The following is a 21,261-nucleotide window of genomic DNA, read 5'->3' as shown; positions in this document are numbered from 1 at the left end:
TGGTCACGTTCCCGCGGGGAGAACGTGAGTCATCCACAAACGCTGCTCTAGCGTGATCAAGCCCAAGCACGCAGAGCAGAGAATGTGCCCATCAAAATCGGAAATGAGTCGACCGCAACCAGAAATGCACGGGCGAGCCGTCTTTAAAGGGCATATTGCAGGTTAGAGGACCCAACGAGTCAATGTATAGAAAAACAATGTAGTAATTAGATTTTCTTTAAAATATACTTATAAATACGTTACATTGGCTTCTGGAGTCGTTTTTGTGAGAGAATTTTACTTCCGCATCTGAAAATGGGCGTGACGGGCGTGACGTAACGGGCGGGAGAGCGGTCGATTCAAACCATTCAAACAACAGGAAAACAATGGATCGCAATGACATTTCGGACTTACTCGTATGACAGACCACGTCATACGCCATAATTGTACAGCCTTACAATTATGAGCCTGCTATGCTGCCGAGAGAGCAGGGACAGGGCAGGATTAATGTTAGACAGAACAACGGTCAGAGGAGAAACACATTATTGCAAAAGTATTATTATAAAAAAAAAACTTGTGTGGAGTGAGTGTGCGCAGCCGCAGTTTATTGCATCACTTAATCGCGTATTTTTGATTAGCCTAGCTGTCAGATACTGAGTAAACATTAAAAGAACAGGCCTATTCAATCTTCCCTGGATGTTTTTTTTAACGAAGAAATTAAATAATAGCAATCAGGAGAATGGAAGCAGCAATAAAAAAATGAGGACTAGTGCTGTCGGCAAAACATTATACCACTGCAATAAAAACTGCACTGCAACAAAAAGGTAAGGCATATGTGTTTTTATATTTAATGCCGTTCACTGTGAGTTTTAATTAATAGTGTAAGAGTTAATAGTGCATCGTTCATTCTGTTTGGTAAAATGTGAGGTGTATATCGTTCGGTAATGTCGTTGTTCTACATGCACAGAGGGGAATGCCATATTTGAAACGCCGCCACGGCAGGTGTCGTGGTGAGAGACCACTGCTAACTTATAGATATAGCCTATACACGTTCGCTAACGATATACATTGTGCTCACAATATTGTACAGATTATTACCATCGTATATCATTTAATAGCAAAGCTATTATTGGTCATCTAGGAGTATTGGAATTAACCAATAACAGAATAAACTATAAGCTTTGATCAAGCGCGTATGTCATGCTCATTAATATCCGTCCAGACTAACGTTACGTGATATAACTTAGCGTTTTCTCATCGAGAGACAGATAGATATTTTTATTCCTGATAGACATGTTTTTGTTCCTCCGATCTGGTGTACGCTACACACGATCGCATTTTTCGAAGCCGATGCAGAAGAGAAATCCTGTCTCTACAGCTGCACTAACCGCACACAGGGACGAAAGATATACAGCACCGTCCCTTTACCATGACGATGATAAATTTAAATACAAAAACTACCGAAAACACTGATTCACGACCGCTCTTACTGACTTTTTTTTTTTAATTCGATGCCACAAGAACAAGAGGTTTTACATATTCACAATATCACATTAACATTAGCTGCCAGGAAATAAAAAATACAAAAAAAGTTTTACATAAAATCCTTTGCTTTCAAAGCATTACATGTTTTCATTGCTTTTTTGTTTTTAGTTTGTTCCAAAAGATGTACTGTGAAGTCATTTATAAAATGTGAAAAAAGCCCAATTCTTTTTATGTAGGCCCTATATGGTATTTTCCTAATAAAACAAATAACTGTATTATATGTTGTTCTTTACATTCCAAATTGTCATTCTGAGTATAAAAAAGCAAATTTACCCGCTCGTACTGAATACAAACCTATCTGCGCTGCTGAGGCTCCCTCCCTCTGGTGACGTAATATGACGCGATGTTGAAAAAAAAACTGTTTTTACGAGCAGTCAAAGAAATGCTCACTTTATCTACTAAATTTGTGCCCTTATGTCGTTTTAAAACATTTTAAATCCTGCATTACCTTTTCATATGGTATTTTCTTACAAGGTTATATATTAATTTAGATTTTTTTTTTTACCTGCAATATGCTCTTTAAAAAGACGAATGGCGTGCGAGCTCTTTTATGAGAGGAGAAAAAACTCCGCGATGTTGAAGCGAGCAGGGAGAAACACACTCATTGGCAGATCACTGCACAGATCAGCAGGCAATGTGAACTCGCTGCAGATCGCCGTCACACCAACACCGGAGAGAGTGGCTCGTCTCGTAGAGTGAAGTCAGAAATGGCTGTGGAGTGAAGAGATACTCTTGGCTCCGAAGCGAAAACATGCCTATTTGCTGGAGCGTTCTCCTTAAATACCCACGAGGTGAGGCGGAGTTACGCTAGGCAAATTCCGCAGACCCATGGCATTTCTTTGCCATTGGCTCGTTTTTGTATACTCGAAGTCGATAGGCTTTCTAAGCGAAACCCCATTCGTCGTCATCCGACGGAACTCGGAGTGACAACGAAAGGGAACTCAAGTGATCTGCAAATTATCATCAAAGCACATAAAAAATTATTCACAAGTGAAATACTGTTATTCAAAGAAATGCAAACAACTCCCTAACATCTTAAAGGGTCACCCAAAACAATAAAAAAATCTGTCATCATTTTCTCACCTTCATGTTGTTCCAAACCTGTAAGACTTTCTTTCTTCTACAGAAAACAAAAGTTGATATTTTGAAGAATATTTGTAACCAATCAGTTTTGGTGCTCATTTACAAAAACACTGAGATGTTTTTTTTTTTTATATCTTCTCTTCACAGAAGAAAGAAACTCTACAGGTTTGTAATGATATGAGGGTGGGAAAATGAGATCAATAGTAACGCTGTAAATATAGACTTTACGATGCTGTGATAGTCATCCATACAAATTACAAAATAATTACTCAAATGCCTATTATTTAGAAACTGCATGTGCTAATGTATTATTTTTACTATTTTAATTTCCATAATCTTGTGCATTATAGGCCCTACAAATATTAAAATTTTAATTATTACCATGATATGGATCTTTGCCTTCCCCTTTTGTATGACAAAAGTTCCCCCCAGGGCCACACTCTTCTCCCCATAATGTTCTTCCATGGTCTTTCTCATGCAGCTCACAAGACTGTCCTCTCCAGTCCTTCTGCAGGCTCTCACCTCAATGACCTGCAATTGTAGTTATTTCAAACCTTGTTACATTTAAAAGTTTGAGGTCAGTATGATTTATGACTTCTGAAGGACTAAGTGACACTGAAGACTGAAGTAATGGTTGCAGAATATCAGAGACTTTTTTGAGAATATTCAGCGTTGCCATCACAGGAATAAAATTACAAAACTTTAAAATATATTCAAATATAAAAACAGTTATTTTAAATGGTAATAATACTATTTCACATTTTTACTGTATTTTAGCTCAACTATTTGTAGCCATGGTGAGCATAAAAGACTTATTTTAAAAACATTTAAAAACACTTAGGTAACACTTTACTTGAAGGGGTGTACATAAGACTGACATGACACCTTCATAACCATGACATGACATATGTCATGAATATGAAGTAGGGTTTATGCATGTTTATGACAACTGTCATTAAGTGTCTTTCGCTCAATAATGACATTTTGAATGCAAATATGACATTGTTTAAGATGTCTTTGTTATGACACCTTGACATAAACCATAACATTATAACCTGTCAGTGTCTTTGTCATGACAACTTGACATTAAATTAAGTTAAACTGTCATGTGGTTGGTTTTGACATTGGCTGTCATAAGGCCATTATAACTGTGTCATGAATATTTTTCGTGACCTCAACTACAGTGGTACAAATTGAATTTGTCATTAAACAGTTATTATGGCTTCATGACAGGCAATGTCAAAACCAACCACCTGACAGTTTAATGTAATGTTAACCAATAAAGCTAAGTGGTTTCTTAAGTTTGATAATTAATCTGCTATGTCATGTTTATGACAGGTTGTGTTGTCTTAGTAATGTCAAGTTGTCACGACAAAGACACTGACAGGTTATGATGTATTGGTTTATGTCAAGGTGTCATAACAACGACATCTCAAACAATGTCATATTTGCATTAAAAATGTCATAATTGAGCGAATGACACTAAATGACAGTTGTCACAAACATGCATAAAACTTCCTTCATATTCATAACATGTGTCATGTCATGATTATGAAGGTGTCATGTTAGTCTTATGCACACCCCTTCAAGTAAAGTGTTACCAACACTTACTGGCCCAAAACTTTTGAAGTGGTTTTGGGTTCCTTTAATAATTATCAGTAGCTCACTCCTAATAATCTTTTCATTACTTATAGCCATTATTAAAGGAAAAACTCCATGTAGTAACTCAATAACAGTACTGAGGTTGTACAGAGACGCAAAGTCCCCATGGTTCTTACCTTTCCAGGTTTGCCCTCACATGCATAAAGGTTTGCAAGGAGGCCAAAGTCACAGTCATGAAACCTGCCACTATACTTTTCCTGCAGACATTTTCCATCCACTGGGTTGACAGAGGAAAAATAACTGCCATTCACCGCAGGTCTCCCTTCAGCCTCAGTCAGCACCAGAGGCATTAACTAGGAGAAAACAAGACAATACAGTGTTAAAAACCCCATTGAACTCTTTATTAAACCAACAAGAAGAAAAATAGGTTTTATAGTGATATGACTTTTGTTTGTTTATATTTTGCTGGTAGATACGACAGCGTTTTGGATTTTATACCGAAACCACCATATGTAGCACTACGCAGAAGCAGACATTTTCATTTAAGAATCCCACTGAAAATTAACATAAATTTAAATATATTTGTAAAAGTACTAAAAGGACCGTTCATTTTTTTAGTTCTTGAAATTCGAATGTGGAAAAACCGCCACTGGTTTTAGTGTAGTTTACAGACCTCTCCATTTATCCCAACTGTCTTGGAGGAGACAGCACCAGCCCCAAGAATAAATGCACCAGGCAGCTCCACCTCCTTGGACACAAGGTTCATGTTGTAAACCTTTGAGGGGAATCGGTTAGTTTTACAAATGTGTTTCTTTCTGAAATTACATTTACAATTCATTAACGCACCTTGTCCAGTTGGACCAGAGGAATCAGATAGGGTACACCTCCCACATCAGTAATACGTGGTTTGCCACAAATACCTAATACAAAGTAACAAATTGTTTAAAGAGCCTGTTACACCTTGACATATACGGACTTACATCTGTACTCACCCTTGACAGGAAACCTGAAAGGCTCTTGTGTAAGATCTGGACAGTCAGCAACAGACACTTTTACATCAGAAAAATTCTTATTCAGTCCTGTTTCCAGCACTGTAACACATACAAACATATTAGTCCATATAAAGTATGGAAGCCCTAAAAAAGGATGTGGGGGCTACATATGCGCACATATCATCCTTCCTGAGCCTAGTCTTTCTTGGAGCGCTGGATAAGGATAATCACGACACCATGTCTACGGCGGAGTCCGGTTTGGAAGATTGGTCTCGCAGCCCTACGGAGGACTCTGCAACGCATTGCAGCGATATGAGCGATTTCCCGGATGCTATAGATGAGGAACTCCTCCACATCATGACCAAGGCAGTGAAAAAGCTCGGCCTGGAATGGTTTTCCCCCATTGAGCCCACTAGAAGAGTGGTTCCCTCAGTCAGGCCACCGCCAGAAAGCTGGCCCTCTGCAAGTGTTTCAGGCCAAGATGCTGAAACACAGAAGAGAATAGCCCTGACTCGGAACTGTTTAAAGAGCTCTGCAGCGCCACGGACCTGGCTACAAAAATGTTGCCTATAGTATGAGGAGTCTCATTGTGCTGGACAGACATCTGTGGATTACCCGGACTGATACTGTATAAAGGACTCGGAGAAAGCTATCCTCCTGCACAGATGAACCCTTCTGAGGTCAGTTGCACGAAGGCAGTTTCAGTTGCTACCCAGGTTAGTTTGAAATTAGTTTTATCAAGCTCTGGTTTTTCTGGCTCAAGAAGGTGGATTGGTTTTTAGCTGTGTTCATCGCCATGGTAACTTGAGTTCAGGAGCAGGTTTTATTCTGGGTAAGAGATTGCAAAACAAAAATTGATTAATCAGCTTTGATATAAGTGACATACAGTATATCAGATGCAATAAAACCATTCCCTCTATATCTCTTGTTCCAAATTAAAGCAGTTTATAGTGAAAAAATTGTAGACAAAATTGCTCGTCTTTTGCTGCTAACTATTACATTTATAATAATTATGTATAATTTATATAATATATTACATATAAATTATATCCTAGAGCTGCCCTAGAGTTCATTATACAGGCTCGTATACAAGTCGATATATCAGAATGGTGTGACGGGTCTCCAACTCTTCCTGCTAAGGCCGGCCAGTGGGTGTGGCTAGGAGGCTCATCAAGGGAACGTCGTCCACCTGTTCTTCCCTCTATAAAAGCTTAAGCTGTTTGTTTGTTTAACTTTATTTTGTTTGTTTTGGAGTATTTTATTCTATCTTTGATACACTAACATCCATGCACCAGACAGACATTACAGATGACCATGTTTACTTGTTTTATAGGCTATATTGTTCTATTATCATATTATCGGTCATAACAATGGTAATGCGTTTTATGTATCGCTCTCTACAATGTCGGACACATAATGGTAATTAATATGATTAGCCTTTTGCTTGACTACATTATCAAACAGCTAATAATGTGTTGCTAATGTTACACAAACCATGTTCCCGTTCACCATCTCAGTTTGCCTTCTAAAAATCAGTATCCTTAGAAAAACTTTTAAAAACTTAGAACGTCAGTGGAGAAAGGAATATAGTTCATCATAACATTGTATTATACATCAAATACATAATTCACCCACTCTATTCCTAAATGTCCCCGATTTTTCATATCAACAGAAAAATATAATGGGATAAGCAGGCTTCTATTGAGACTCCCCTGCTTCAAAGCATAGTAATGATATGCTAAAGCCCACCTGCACATTGACTTGATTGGTTCAAATGTAGTTTGCGACGTAGAAAACACTGGCAATTTCAAACCGTGTTTTTTGGACTTTGTGTTTTTTTGTGAGTCTTTTTTTCACTACAGTTTTAAGGAGAAAATACTCAGCAATGGTGTTGACTTATGAATTTGCACATGGTTTGTCTTAAATCATATTAAAAACATCACATAGACATAAAAACAACATTAAAAACTTGATTTTCACCACAGTGGATCTTTTAGTCTCGCGTAGCCTGACCTTCAGACTGACGGCAAAAGGTCTGGGCCCGTATTCATAAAGATTCTAAGAATTCTCTCAGAAAACTCTTAATTTAGCTTAAAAACTTTTACGTAGGAGTCTTAGCTTAAGAGCGATTCGGGAACGATCTGAGAGCAACTCTGAGTAAGGAAAAGACAAAAACTCTCATCTTAGTGAGGAGGCGGGGCTGACCCCGTTGCTATGTATGACACACTCTTTTGAAGACTGTGATTGGTTGGTTGTCCAAGAAGGAAAAAAAAAAGAGCCATTTTAAGTATAGACCTTATGCACCAGAGAAACGTGGGCGCCGTCATCTTTAGAATATTGTCTTTGAACTTCCGTTTTTGCGGTCGCTCTGTATATTTCTATGGCATCGCTGTCCAGGAGTAATTAGCTGGTGAAGTGGATTTACTTATTGTAGAGTTAACAAAAGTTATCATGACCATTGTAATGTTTATCATAAGCATTGTAAAGCAGATGTCTTAACAAATGTCGGCCGGGAATTTTTTTACGAGCAGTTCATTCATACCTATGCAAGATCGCTGTGAAAATACAGACCGGAAGTCAAAAGACAACGAGCGCAGCGCTGAAAAGGGGCGGGGCTACATAAGGTCTATAGAGTTTACACACAGACGCACATTATATTTATGTATATAAATCCTTTTTTTTTACCTTGCTGTTAATTTCCTAAGGTATTTGATTGGCTTGGCTTAGAATGATAAAAATTGTTCCACTCTTTCCAATTACACTGATTGCTGTCTATTTAAGTGGTGGTTTGAATGTTTGTTTTAATATAGCAAACATGGATTAAAAAACAAGAAAGACGAGAAAGCCCAACTGGTCAAAAGAACCGTGTTTACTGTTTATAGCCCAGTTAGTGGATGAACACTAGGCCATCATTAAAGGAAAATTCGGGCCGGGTGTCACAGCATGGAGCGAGAAGCGGACGTGGGAGCTTATAGCGCAAATGATTAACGGTTCATTCCCCTGCTTGTGCGCACCAGGGAAGCCTGCTATTCATAACTGCAGTTTTTTTGAGCCTGCAAGGTGGGAATGTCCAGTGGAAACTAAATGAACTGTGACACAATAAGAGGTTCTGAAAGTGCTGTAATGTTTGTGTGATCACTGCTTACAGAAGGTTGTGACAGACCCAAATCACTGCTGCTTTATTGCATTTTCCCATTTGCTAAATATCTTAATGTAGTGATTACTTTCATTTCTGGAGTTATGGCATTTCTGCGCTGTGTCGGAGATATTAGCGTGTCTCTAATAAGATCAGTCACAAACATGATCCCTGCATGATCTCATCTATAGCGTCTTATTAACTCACTGTCATCTATTGTCTGCATCACATTTCTTCTCCCTCTTCATCGTTCTGTCATTTTCTCCTCTGCTAAAGAAACTCTTAAGCCTCTTAAAAGTCCTCATCCATACTCCTAATAATTTTGACCTTAAGACCTCTTTTAAGGGTTAAGATGCTTTCTGAATTACTTTTTTTCTTAACTAGGATTTTTTCTTTAATTTTAAGAGTAAACGCCCACATTTCTAAGAATTTTCTTAGAATTTTGTCACTAGGAGCTACTCTTTGCATTAAGATTCTTTACGAATACGGGCCCTGGACTCTATCACAGCTTTCATTGGCCAAGGACCGTCCAAGAGGACAATTAACTGACATGTAACGCAACCAATCACAGTTCGTTTTGTTCCACGTCATGTTTAGGGGTGTGAAAATCTAAAGTCGATGTCCCTACAATAACCCCTAATAGACCGGCGTGCATCTAATCAATATTCATTCAAGAATGTTGTGCAAGTTTACTGCAACAATGGAGCTGCAAACTTCAGATACTTTTGGAAATCCAGTGTTTAGATCCTGGTAAGCGCTCATTGTCACGACGGCGTTCCACGAGGGGTTTTGGCGTCAGACATTCTGTAGAATTTAACCAACCAGATGACGATTTCGAAAATCCAAAATGTTTCCAGTTAAGTGTGCCATATGCATCAGACATTCAACACACGATCCGTGGGCATGACGTCTGAGTCTGAGACTAAGGGTCTTTAAACAATGAAGATAAGACAGTAGATATCATATCACACAAGCCATGTGGAAACTTTGCGTGAGAGTTATGCTGGTGAAGAAGTCTCAAACGCCAGTCAATTATTCACTACAGAAACTGAAAGTAAAAACTAACCGAGATTTTGGGATCTGACACTGTATTAATGGCGCATATTCTCTTAGAGACAATGAGAGATGAAACTAATTTATTTTCTTAATATTTCTCTTGTGGCCCATAGTGAATTTTGTTTAATTCTTTTATTGAATTGAGAAGTATTTTGTGTTAATCAAACTGTTTTTGATAGGGAAGTAAGATAATCTAACTAATATTTTAATACCCTCGAAGCACATTGGTTAAGCGTTGTGAAATTATTTCGGGGTAAATTAATTTGTTTATAAATTTTTTGTAAATAAATATTTATTTAATAATAAAAGTAGTATTTTAGTAAATAATAAAAATAATAATTGAATGTGCCCTGCCCGTCCGCTACACCACTGTGAAGGGCTAAACGGCATCCATCAGGCATGGCATCAAAGCGATTAATGGTTTTATCCAAATCCACATGAATGCAATCAATGTTCTGCTGCAATGTCCAAGAGTCTCTCCTGTCTCATGGTGTTTCTCATGTGTGTTTTCAGTCGGAGCAAGCTAAAAAAGTTCATCGGCACAGTCAAGAATAATTTAAAGTGGTTGCAAACGTTTATAGACTGTGGACTAGCTTTGACTCTTTAAAGGGGTTGTATAATGCCCTTTTCACAAGATGTAAAATAAATCTCTGATGTCCCCAGGGTGTGTATGTGAAGTTTTGGCTCAAAATACCCCACAGATATTTTTATATAGCATGTTAAAGTTGTCACTTTTTGAGGGTGAACAAAAACGCCTCGTTTTGTGTCTGTCCCTTTAAATGCAAATGAGCTGTTGCTCCCAGCACAGGGGGCGGAGCTTCAAGAGCTCTTGTCCTTAGCGGCTTCGATTACCTCACTCAGACAATTTCAAAAACTTTTAGCCTTTTATGTTCAAATCAGAGTCAGAAAGATGGAGAGACTCAAGAAGAAGTGACAACATGTAGACAACATTTCTGAATGGTTAGTTGATGAATTTATGTAGCTTATGTGTAGTTATCTTCTAGTCATTGATTAGCATATTCTGTCTTGATAATCTATAAACCGTGTTCCTGGGGGCGGGTTTATGTAAATTTTAGGGTTAGTGATGTCACTAACCCGGTAGGAATGTCGTGTAGTCCCTACCAGCCGTTTGTTGTAGTCCTTAAAAAGCAATTTCTTTAAAAGAAAATATCTCCCTTTGCTTTGACCTTTGAGCGTCATAACTTTGCAGATGTTGTTTATGCTCAAACAGCAACGTTACACACTAACTAAAGTTAAAAAAGTGAAATCATAATCAACCACCCCTTTAACCTTTAAACAGTGAGTTTTTCTTGCTTGTGCCCTGAACGGGCCATTCGTGGATTTGGATCTCGCTTAGGAACACTGTCTGTGGAGGCCTGACTAACTGCTTCAAACTGACAGCTCACATCGGGAAACTCCATGACTACAATAATATATGTATATACACACAACAGTTCTTTCTGGTTCTCGAATCTGACTGGCTGAGAGTCTTTTCCAGCCATGCGATATTCCCCCTGTATCATACCAGGAACCAATTTTAGGGGGGTGAAAACTTTTGAACAGGATGAAGATGTCAAAATATTTTTTTTAGTACTGTCCTTCGGAAGCAACAGAAGATACTTGTTTCCCAGAAGACAAATTAAATACAATTTACATTGATCTTCAAATTCAAAAAGTTTTCACCCCCCGGCTCTTAATACATTGTGTTTCCTTATGGAGCATCAGTGAATGTTTGAACCTTTTTTAAAAAATCAAAATATTTTAATGAAAAGATGGATCTCAAAATCATACAGTCACTGCTGGAAAGTATGCTGTTCAAATATGCAAAGGATGCTAGAAAACCAAAGAATTTGCAGGACCTTAAGGATTTTTCTGAAGAACATTGTGCAGTTTAACTGCTCAGGACAAATCAGGGATTCAAGAACAACCATCGCAAAACAAAACAAAAAACAGTCGTGGATCATCCAGGTAATGACACAGAGTATTAAGAATCAAGGGTATGTAAACTTTTGAATGGAGTCATTTAAAAAAAAAAATGAGCCCGATTCAGTCCCTGACAATGTTAATGAACAAGAGGATCGTCCAGAACGGATTTCATACACAGACTTTGCAAGCACGGATTGCACAGAACAATTCAGAGTGGTATGTTTTTTGTAATTTTCTTATACATTATAGATACGATGTTATCCACCATTTAATCATGATATTTTTTTGGAAAACAAAGGTAATACAAACAGTAATAGATCACAAAACCATGGTTAATTTTCCTAAGGAGCGGTGACTTACAAAAGCGAGAGCTTATAAGAGCAACAGAATAAAAGCTGTTCTCCATAAAATGTGCAGCACACAGATAAACGTTGGGGTTATAATGTTCATGAACAGTGTTTAAAACCACTCTAAGTTTGTCAGCCTTATGAGGGTCAAACAAATTTGTTTTGGAAACGTGGAAAAAACAGTGTCTCTTTGACATAGCGACAACACTGTCTTCTCTAAAGCAGGCCTCGTCCCCTTTTTTGCGTATTCCGTTTGGCGAAGATTATTTAAATGAGTAACATTGTGACTTCATAAGATCCGGAAAAATCGGTTAGTAGTCCAAACATACATTGTTCATTGTAGTTCTTGAAAAGGGGATTCTGATCTCCCTTTGAAGTGGACTTTGAGTTTTGTAACCTTACAGATCTTTTTTAATGCTCAAATAGCAACATTACACACTAACCAAAGTTGAAAAAGTGGAAAAGCATAATAAGAACTCTTTAAAATCATTAACATTTTTGCAGATTCTGCAAGAGCTTTGTAAACTTTTGAGCACAGTTTGATTTATGCTGAAGTGCTTGGAACATGGCTTTTAATGGTGAGCCTTATGTTTTTGTAATCAGGCTCTCAAAAGTTATATTAAAATTTGAATTTAGATTTATCGGCCAACATACATCATCGGTTACCGGCTTTCAAATATAAATAATTATTGTATCGGCGAATCGGCCAAAATTTTCATATCGGTGCATCCCTATTAGTTTAAATTGCATAATTATTATTATCTATTATGAATTTTTTAAATAACAAAACTTAAAAAAAAAAAAAAAACATAAGGGCAGGATGCTCGGGTGATCAAGAATTTTCCAATATAAAAATAAGATTTCCTTTGATTCCTCTGTCCTCATTTTGTCTTTGCTTCCTTCCCTTGCATCCTAAGGATTCAGAGTCTGGGGATATAATTTGCTTAGAACGACAAGTGTTGTCATTTCATAATTACTGTAATTAGGACCTGGTGTGAATGCAGCTTTAGGCTCAGGGACACAGATATCAGATGGAACACAGATATCAGATAGCACACATACGTCTCCAAGATGTATTTTAAAGATCGCTTTATCTGGAAAACATCTTTTGTGTACAAATATCTGATAAACATCTTTTAAAAAGCAGTTTTACATACATTCTAAATCAGAAACATATTAAAGTTGTTGTTGTATTTAAGTTTATTGCCATTATTATTGCCATGTTGTTAAATGTTTAATTTGGTATAGCCATGTAATAGCCGGTGATGCTGATCATTTTATAGACTTAACATTTTATAGAATTCAACTTAGACAAAAAGACAAGATTAAGTACATATATTGCAGCAATTTGTGCTACTACTACCCGAATGTTAAAAATGTAAAAACAGCTCTTTATTTAATGAAACAAAAAGACCTGAACCGGAAGCGATGCAACCTGTTTAATAGAATATTTGTTGCGCATAACCAGAGAATGGCATAACCCATATTGGGAACAAAATACTCTAGCAAATTTCGTTTCCTGCCGATAAATGTTAAACATTGATTCTTCAATTCCTCTGCCTTTTATTTAGTAGGATATCAATAGAGAAATAATATTTAATGCCCTTAATTTCTTTCAAATACTATCAAATATGATAGTACTGTTATACAATAACTGTCTGTTATACACAATAGCCTACTAACCACATCTTTAAGGATTTTTGTGTTTTTTTTTTGTGTTTTTTTTGTTACTATTACGCCTTGAATTTTGCTAATCTGCTTTTAATGCGTGTAAAGATCAAAATGATTTAAAATAGTCATGTTGAACTTTGGACTCATGTCATTTGGTTTTACTCAAGCACAATGAAAGAAATAGTTAGCCTACACATGCAGCAGCAATAGCCATAAAAAATGCACACATTAAAATGAAATGCGATTATTACCCTGACATAATTCCTCGAGATTCGGAACATGCAGCTGGAACTTTTCGGTCTTGCTTGTGTTTGCCATCCGTCTTGGTGTGTATGTATTAGGGTATGGGGTATGAATCTCTCAGTAGTATGTCAAAGTTCTTCTTCCTCTTCGATAGATTTTATATGGCAGCTTGCAATCATTGTGCATTACCGCCATCTACTGGACTGAGGTGTGATCACATTGGGAAGTCATAAAAAAAAATAAAAAAAACTTTACCATCCTATATGATCAAAGCCCAAGCTTCATCTGGCGCTGCGTGTTCAGCTCCTCCAGCTTCCACCCTGAGCTCCTCAACCTCCAGGAGGAGAAAAAATAAAATATATATATATATAAAAAAAAAAACTAAATTCTACTTGCTAGTTGGGTTTCTTTAAGAAAAGTTATAACCGCCCTAACTGTGGACTGTGTGCTGGTTGCCTGGTAATACTCAATAAATTTTCCATTGTTAATTCTTTCTTTACCGCTCTCTTCATATTTTCCCTTTCTCTGGGGTATTGTATACAATCTAAAAGTATGTGTTTTACATTTTCTATTACTCCACAATTTGTGCATACTCCAGTCTGATGTTTCCCTATAATATGTAATCCGCTATTTAAACTTGTATGTCCCATCCTCAGTCTAGAAAACTATGTTTCCTCCTGCCTTTCCAATCCACTGATTTTACTAGTAACCTCTTTGTGTATGTTATATAAATGTCTGCCTTTTCCCTCCTTATCCCATCTCTCCTGCCACATTCTGTTAATTTTGTCCTAATAATACTTTTAATTTCAGACCTGCTTAATTTGATATCCAGTTCAACCAGTTCTGATGTAACAGCTTCCTTTGCCATCATGTCTGCCTTCTCGTTCCCCTCCATTCCCCTATGTGGAGATGGTCCTCACTGCAGAACACGAAATCCAGGGGGAGGAGTTGGATCCAGATCCAACTCCTCCCACCTTACATATACCTAAATCTATCCATCTCCACCCCCTGATCCCTAACCCCACTCCTAATCCTACCCATCTCCACCCCCTGATCCTTAACCCCACCCCTAATCCTACCCATCTCCACCCCTTAGATCTGGATCCAACTCCACCCCCTGGATCTCGTGTACTGCAATGAGGTGTTACTGCCGATGTGCAGGAACCCATATAAATCCTAGTTGGTTGGTTTATTGGTTTATTGTAAAAATTGGGTGATTAATTTCATCTAGTAGATGAAATTAATTATATTAATTACATCCGGTCTACATGTAAACTTTCCACTCTGAATGCATGCTAATGATGACATTGAGTCTGAACAGATGATCACCTTATTGGGTTTAACTTCTTCCACCCATTGTAAAGCCAGAATTATTGCTACCATTTCTGCTGTAAAAATGGCCAGATGGTCTGTTGTCCTTTTTTTAATATTAACATTATACTTTAAAATGTGGACGGCTCCCCTGTTTTCCCATTCTGATCTTTTGATGCGTCTATAAAAATCTGAACTGTATCATCATAATTTATGTCAATATATTGCTGAACGTTTTGATATATCCCTGATTTAATTATGTTCTTAGCTTCCAAATCTACCCTGGGAGAACAAAACATCCATGGTGGGATTGTTGATGTGCTAACAGTTTTGCAACACGCAATACTGTCAATTTCCCATGCCACCCAAAACTGCATGATGGGCGCCCATACTCCCAGCATTCTAATTACACTTGCTTTGTGGGGTGTGTTTCTTCATGACCTTGCAGATTTGTCCAGTAAGACAGTTTTAATCGCCTTAGGTCTAAAGGCATTTCTCCTACTTCTATTTGTAATGATGGAATAGGTGTTGTCCTAAACGCACCACAACATATTCGAAGTGCCTTGGCCTGTACTCTATCTAGTTCTTGCATTAAGGTTTTAGTTGTTGAACTATATACTATGCTTCCATAATCATAAACAGAACGAATCAGTCCAGTATAAATCCCTTTCAGGGACATTCCTGATGCTCCCCAGCTATACCCTGCTAAACACTTCAGTATATTTATACCTTTTTTGCACTTATCTGTCATTAACGTCAAACCATACCCCCAAATATCTTATACTATCAACTTGCTTAAGATGCTTCCCATACAGTTTAAGATCTAGGATTCGTTCTTTTTTTTGGAAAAATATATAAATTGTGTCTTTTCAATAGATAGATGAAAGCCCCACTCATATGACCACTCATATTCAACCTTAACAATTGCTGATTGCATTTTAACCTTCAGGTTGCCGATATTCCTTTATCTCACCCATAATACCCCATCATCAGCATATAATGCTCTACCTACCGTCTGATCTATTCCATCAAAAATGTCATTAATCATTATATTAAAAAGCATTGTGCTACATACGCTTCCTTGTGGAGTACCATTCTCTATTGGATATATACTTGAAAATTCCATCCTTACTCTTACCTCTATGGTTCTGTTATTCAAAAAATCTTTAATCCAGTTAAACATCCTGCCACCTATAGCCATCTTATTTAACTTAATTAAAAGCCCCTCCTTCCACATCATGTCATATGCTTTTTCAATGTCAAATAATATAACCAAAACCGCTTCTTTACTTACTTGAGCTTTCCTGATTTCATTTTCTAAACAAATAATTGGGTCCATTGATGTGCGCCCATTACGAAATCCACTTTGGTGAGGGGAGAGCATTCCTCTTTTTTCAATTACATATCCTAGTCTTATAGTAATCATTTTCTCCATAATTTTGCATAAGTTGGATGTAGCTATTGGTCTATAGCTGGTAAGCAGTCCTTGTCACAGTTGTAAACACAATAGCTTTCTTCTTCCACGAGGGGTTTTGGCATCACGGCATTTGTTTCCTGGCGGACCGAAAAAGAAAGAGACACACATGTCTCCTGGACATCCTGTAGAATTCAACCAATCAGATCGCGACATAGAAATTCCTGATGTTTCCAGAAAAATGTGCCATATGCATCAGACATTCAGCCCACGGTCCGCTAAGACTAGCCGGATCCGGGCCGTATCCAGATCAGATGGAGGACCCGACCATAATGCATCGCTGAAGCAGAGATTGTGTCAACTAGACTCTCCCCTGTGAAGGCCTCATCAACACGAGAGCCATCGGCACTTATCCTCAACAAACCTGTCTCCATACCGGCGTGATGACTCCGATCTTCAACCAGATGGTGCCACCGGCTTTTTATATATATATATATATAAATATAGCTGCGAGCAGCGATGAAGGGCCAAAGCTGGCGGCACCGCCACCCCGGTGCCTTTAGGTAACTAAAAGCACCGGGGTTGCGGTGCCACCGGCTTGGGCCCGTAATCGCTGCTCGCAGCTATATTTATTATTATTATTTTACTACCTTTTGGGCACTTTTGGGGCCCTTAACGTGCTCAAAAACTCTTGAAACTTTGCACACAGGTCAGAACCCGCGGCCATCAGGGCCGGGCTGAAGCTGGTAACCGGGCGTGGCAGGGGGGCTCGACAGCGCCCCCTGGAACGGGGTTTGAACACTTGGTCCATAAATCAAACACGCTTGCATGTAATAATATGAAACTCGGTACACATATAGATCTCATCGGTTCATATATCCTTCATGCTCTTACTTTTTACCCCAGCCCAACAGGAAGTCGGCTATTTAGGGTTGTTTGGAAAACGCATGCAATGGAATTTAAAGTACTCCTCCTAGAGAATTCAAACAAACGCCTCGAAACTCGGTCAGCATGATGTCAAGACATTGAGGATGAAAAATTGCCAGCGGATATTTGATATCTCGAACGGTTTGGCCGTGGCGAGGAAACAAATTTATGGCGAGAAACGTGAAACAGGAAGTGTGTTATAACTTCTTCATACATTAGTTGATCTTGATGAAGCTTCAGCAGTGTGTTCGTGGTAAGAGACCGATCACATGGATGTGACTATTGTGAGTCAAAGTTATAGCACCACCAACTGGCAGCAGGAAGTGTGTCACTTTCAAAATGCTTTGAAATTACCCTCTTATTTTTACCCGATTTGCTTCAAACTTCATCTGTATAATGTAAACACACGGCAGATGTAGACCTGTGAAAGGATTGTTTAATATCTAAGATAATGTTGCCATGGCAATGCATCAAACTTTAATATTCTTTTTTGATGCTTTTGAGACTCTTAACATGCTTGAAATTGCATGAAACTCGACAGACACATCACATTTATTAGCCAGTAGACATGTGCAAAGTTTCAGAAAAGGGCGTGGTGCAGGGGCTCAGTAGCGCCACCTTTTGACAAAAGTGGGGGTGTTAGATTTATAGTTTTACCTACAATCATAAAACTCAGTACGCATGTTGTTCAGATCAAGCCGGACAACTTTCTAATTAACTGTTATTAGCTCAGACCAAGAGGAAGTCAGATATTTTGGTTTGAATATGGTCATTTTCTCTCTCTCTCTCTCTGAGCCAATATGGCAAGCCGTTTTAACATTTAATCATTTTAACCTACTAGTCTCTATTTTCATGCTACTAGTACTTATTTTTTAGATACTAGTATCTATTCCATTAACCCTCCTGTTACCCTCAAATCTGATAACGTTTATTACCCACTGGGGTCAATTTGACCCCAGTAATTTAAACCTCCACAATATGATTTTTTTTTTTTTTACAAAGGTTTGTCTCAGGTAATTTATGTATTTGTTGACTACTTAAGTAACCTTTTAAGTTAACATCCACCCACCACCCCCCTCCCCACCCCTTATACATCCAGAATACCCATTGCACGACTATGGACAAATTTACAAATTACCATAAAATCTTACTGATTGACCTAAAATTATAAAAATATAAATAGTATAAATATATTTGGTGTTTTATTTGTTTTATAATATTTCTAAGTATAGATTTTTGTAATCTATAACATTTGGAAAGAAAAACAATTTATTTTATCAAGGATAGTAACACGAGTTATGTGTGGGGTCAATCTCGCAAAAATGATGTTTTCCCCTCCCCCATGGCACGGGAAACATCAAAGTTCTCGCAAAAATGATGTTTTCCACTCCCCATGGCACAGGAAAGAATTATTAGTTCTCATGAGAATTACATCACATGTCATGTGAACTACTAGTGGTTCTCGCAATACTACAGATATGGTTATGTTAGGTTAGAGCCCTAAAACAGAGGGACTTTTTTTAATATAATTTTGAATATCTAAAATTATAATAAACATTATAAATTCACATTATAACATGTTATAGTGACCTCAATAAAACAACCAAAACAAATGTGTGTGAAATTTCCATATGTTTTCTGTTTTATTATACAGCTAAAAGAGCCTGGGGTCAAATTGACCCCAAGGAACACCGATGCTACAAAATGTGTACAGGACATTGAAAAAATATCAGCAGGTTAATTTTATGTTTACAGAGTTGTCCCCATTAAATTAGGAAAAGTCATTCAATTTGAAGCAAAAAAAAAAAAAAAGAAATCATGTATTTACAGACGTTAAACATTGAATGGGGTCAAATTGACACCAAAGATAATAGGAGGATAAAGTACTATTACTTATTCATTAGCGACTAGTGCTTATTGTTTAGTACTAGTGCCTATTCTTTAGATACTAGTGCTTATTCTTTAGATATTCTTTTGAATACATATTAGTAGCTAATGAATAAGTACTGGTATCTATTTAATAGGTACTAGTATCTAATGACTTAGTACTAGTATTTATTGAATAAATACTAGTATCTATTAATAGGTACTAGTATCTAAAAGGTCATTTTCTCTCTCTCTCTCTCTCTGAGCCAATATGGCAAGCCGTTTTAACATTTAATCATTTTAACCTACTAGTCTCTATTTTCATGCTACTAATACTTATTTTTTAGATACTAGTATCTATTCCATTAAGTACTAGTACTTATTCATTAGCGACTAGTGCTTATTCTGTTTGGAATATTCAAAGTGCTTATTCAATTTTTATGCTTATTTATATTTTCAGAGCAGAAAATCTGATTTTTCTGCTTATTCAATATTGCATCTAAAATGTAAGTGACTTGACGTGTGTGTGTGTGAGAGAGAGAGATTGTGTCTGTTACAGTGACAAGAGTTTAACCCTTTAAGGCCTTGTCTTTTTGGATATATATCTTTTTTTTATTTAAAAAAAATGTGCATACAACCCATATATTTTAAATGTATTGTTTGCTTTAAATTAAATTAAGATTGTATGTTTGGTAATTTAACCTGAATGAATTTAAAATTAATGTGCTATATTTCAGATCAATATATTTGTTTTCCTTAAAATTTGAACTAACACTAACTTTATTCTCATCTGAATTATAAATAATTTATTCCTGTATAAAATAAAAACTCATTTGATTTTTCTTTTTTAATCAATGTAGAAGGTGTAATTGAAAAATAAACAGATTAGGGCTCTGAGGACAAGAAATGAAAACCAATGCAATATGATGAATGTCCAAAAGATGGCACCGACGGACTGTTTTTAAATGAGGTTGGATAAATATTTTTTGCTTTTAAACAGTGTGTGTGTGTGTGTGTGTGTGTGTGGGTGTGTGTGGGTGAGATTTTGGTTGGGGAACAGTTGTAGGTTACAGTTTGACAAGAGTTTATAGTTTGACAAAAGCACTTTGTTGTGTTTTATTGCGAGTGTACACAAATATAAGTAAACACTTTGCAGTTTGAATGATGTCCTCTATGAACAAAATGACAGAGTATGTTTTTATGTGTAACAGTTCAATTGCACCCGCACCTCACCCACACACACACATACACACGCACACACACAAACACATATTGGAACGTGAGTGAAGTACAAAGCCTATAATAAAGAATAGTTTAGCATCCAAATACACCGCAAATGTTGAAACAGTTTTATTCTAATGAGAGAGTTACGTGAGCCCAACACCACTTACTTTCACTTTCGCTTTAAATTATTTCGGTTATTTCTTGTTTATAGTTTTTTTTTATTTATTCTTGTTGTTTATAGTTTTTTTTTTTATTCTTGTTCTGTTCTGAATATCATTACATTTAAAGGATTGCTTGTGGAATATTTTGAGTGTATCATTAAATCAGAATAATTCTCTCGGTTTAGTGATACCCTAGTTATTTTTTAATTTTTTTCATTGTTCTAATCAGACAAGGCAAATAATATATATATATATATATATTTGTTTATATATATATATATTTGTTTATATATATATATATATATATTAGGGGTGTAACGGTACACAAAAATCACGGTTCGGTACGTACCTCGGTTTTAAAGTCACGGTTCGGTACGTTTTCGATACAGCAAAAAGTAAGAAATGCCAGAGAAATTTCCTATTTGTTAAAAGAAAAAATATTTGTTAAATAAGTGAGTTTTCCTACATCTTGAAACTTTCAGGTTTATAAATGGGTGTCATATATAATAATCATAAATAGTCATAAATAATGTTTTGGTCATCACATTAAAAATAACATTTAAATATAAGAAGAGTTCAGATGCAAAAGCCATTTGAAATTTTCTTCTAGAATGATCATTTTTATCAAGCTTGTATATTTAAGTTCAGTAATTTCACTTGGCAATGAAGATTACCTATTAATTGTCATTTGAGTGAAATTACTGAACTTAAATATACAAGCTTCATAAAAATGATCATTCTAGAAGAAAATTTCAAATGGCACTTAGAGGCGTTTGCA

The 21,261-nt window shown here is 36.8% G+C and overlaps 2 protein-coding genes across 3 annotated transcripts in view; both read right to left on the bottom strand.

The window, feature by feature from the left end:
- Positions 1–14,627, bottom strand: part of pho (phoenix) — a 111,953-nt gene extending 97,326 nt beyond the window's left edge. Inside the window, exon 1 of the mRNA XM_056236027.1 lies at positions 14,618–14,627. The gene's annotated coding sequence lies outside the window, so the exon portion shown is untranslated. The remainder of the gene's footprint in view (positions 1–14,617) is intronic.
- cunh11orf54 (chromosome unknown C11orf54 homolog) overlaps positions 1–21,261 on the bottom strand; it is a 154,263-nt gene that overhangs the window by 13,625 nt on the left and 119,377 nt on the right. Inside the window, exons 2-7 of one of the 2 annotated variants that reach the window (XM_056236089.1) lie at positions 13,589–13,667; positions 5,202–5,300; positions 5,056–5,129; positions 4,883–4,984; positions 4,386–4,562; positions 2,989–3,138 (exon numbers count right to left, since the gene is read on the bottom strand). In XM_056236089.1, the coding sequence (XP_056092064.1) occupies positions 2,989–3,138; positions 4,386–4,562; positions 4,883–4,984; positions 5,056–5,129; positions 5,202–5,300; positions 13,589–13,655 (669 nt within the window). In that variant the 5' untranslated portion in view covers positions 13,656–13,667. The remainder of the gene's footprint in view (positions 1–2,988; positions 3,139–4,385; positions 4,563–4,882; positions 4,985–5,055; positions 5,130–5,201; positions 5,301–13,588; positions 13,668–21,261) is intronic. The other variant, XM_056236095.1, reaches the window with a different exon arrangement.

The sequence above is a fragment of the Rhinichthys klamathensis genome, unplaced genomic scaffold, assembly GCF_029890125.1.
Source record: "Rhinichthys klamathensis goyatoka isolate OS25496 unplaced genomic scaffold, OSU_Roscu_1.1 h1tg000019l_1, whole genome shotgun sequence".
Classification (NCBI taxonomy): domain Eukaryota; kingdom Metazoa; phylum Chordata; class Actinopteri; order Cypriniformes; family Leuciscidae; genus Rhinichthys; species Rhinichthys klamathensis.
The sequence above is the reverse complement of the archived record's forward strand: the minus strand, read 5'-3'. Positions and strand labels throughout refer to the sequence as shown.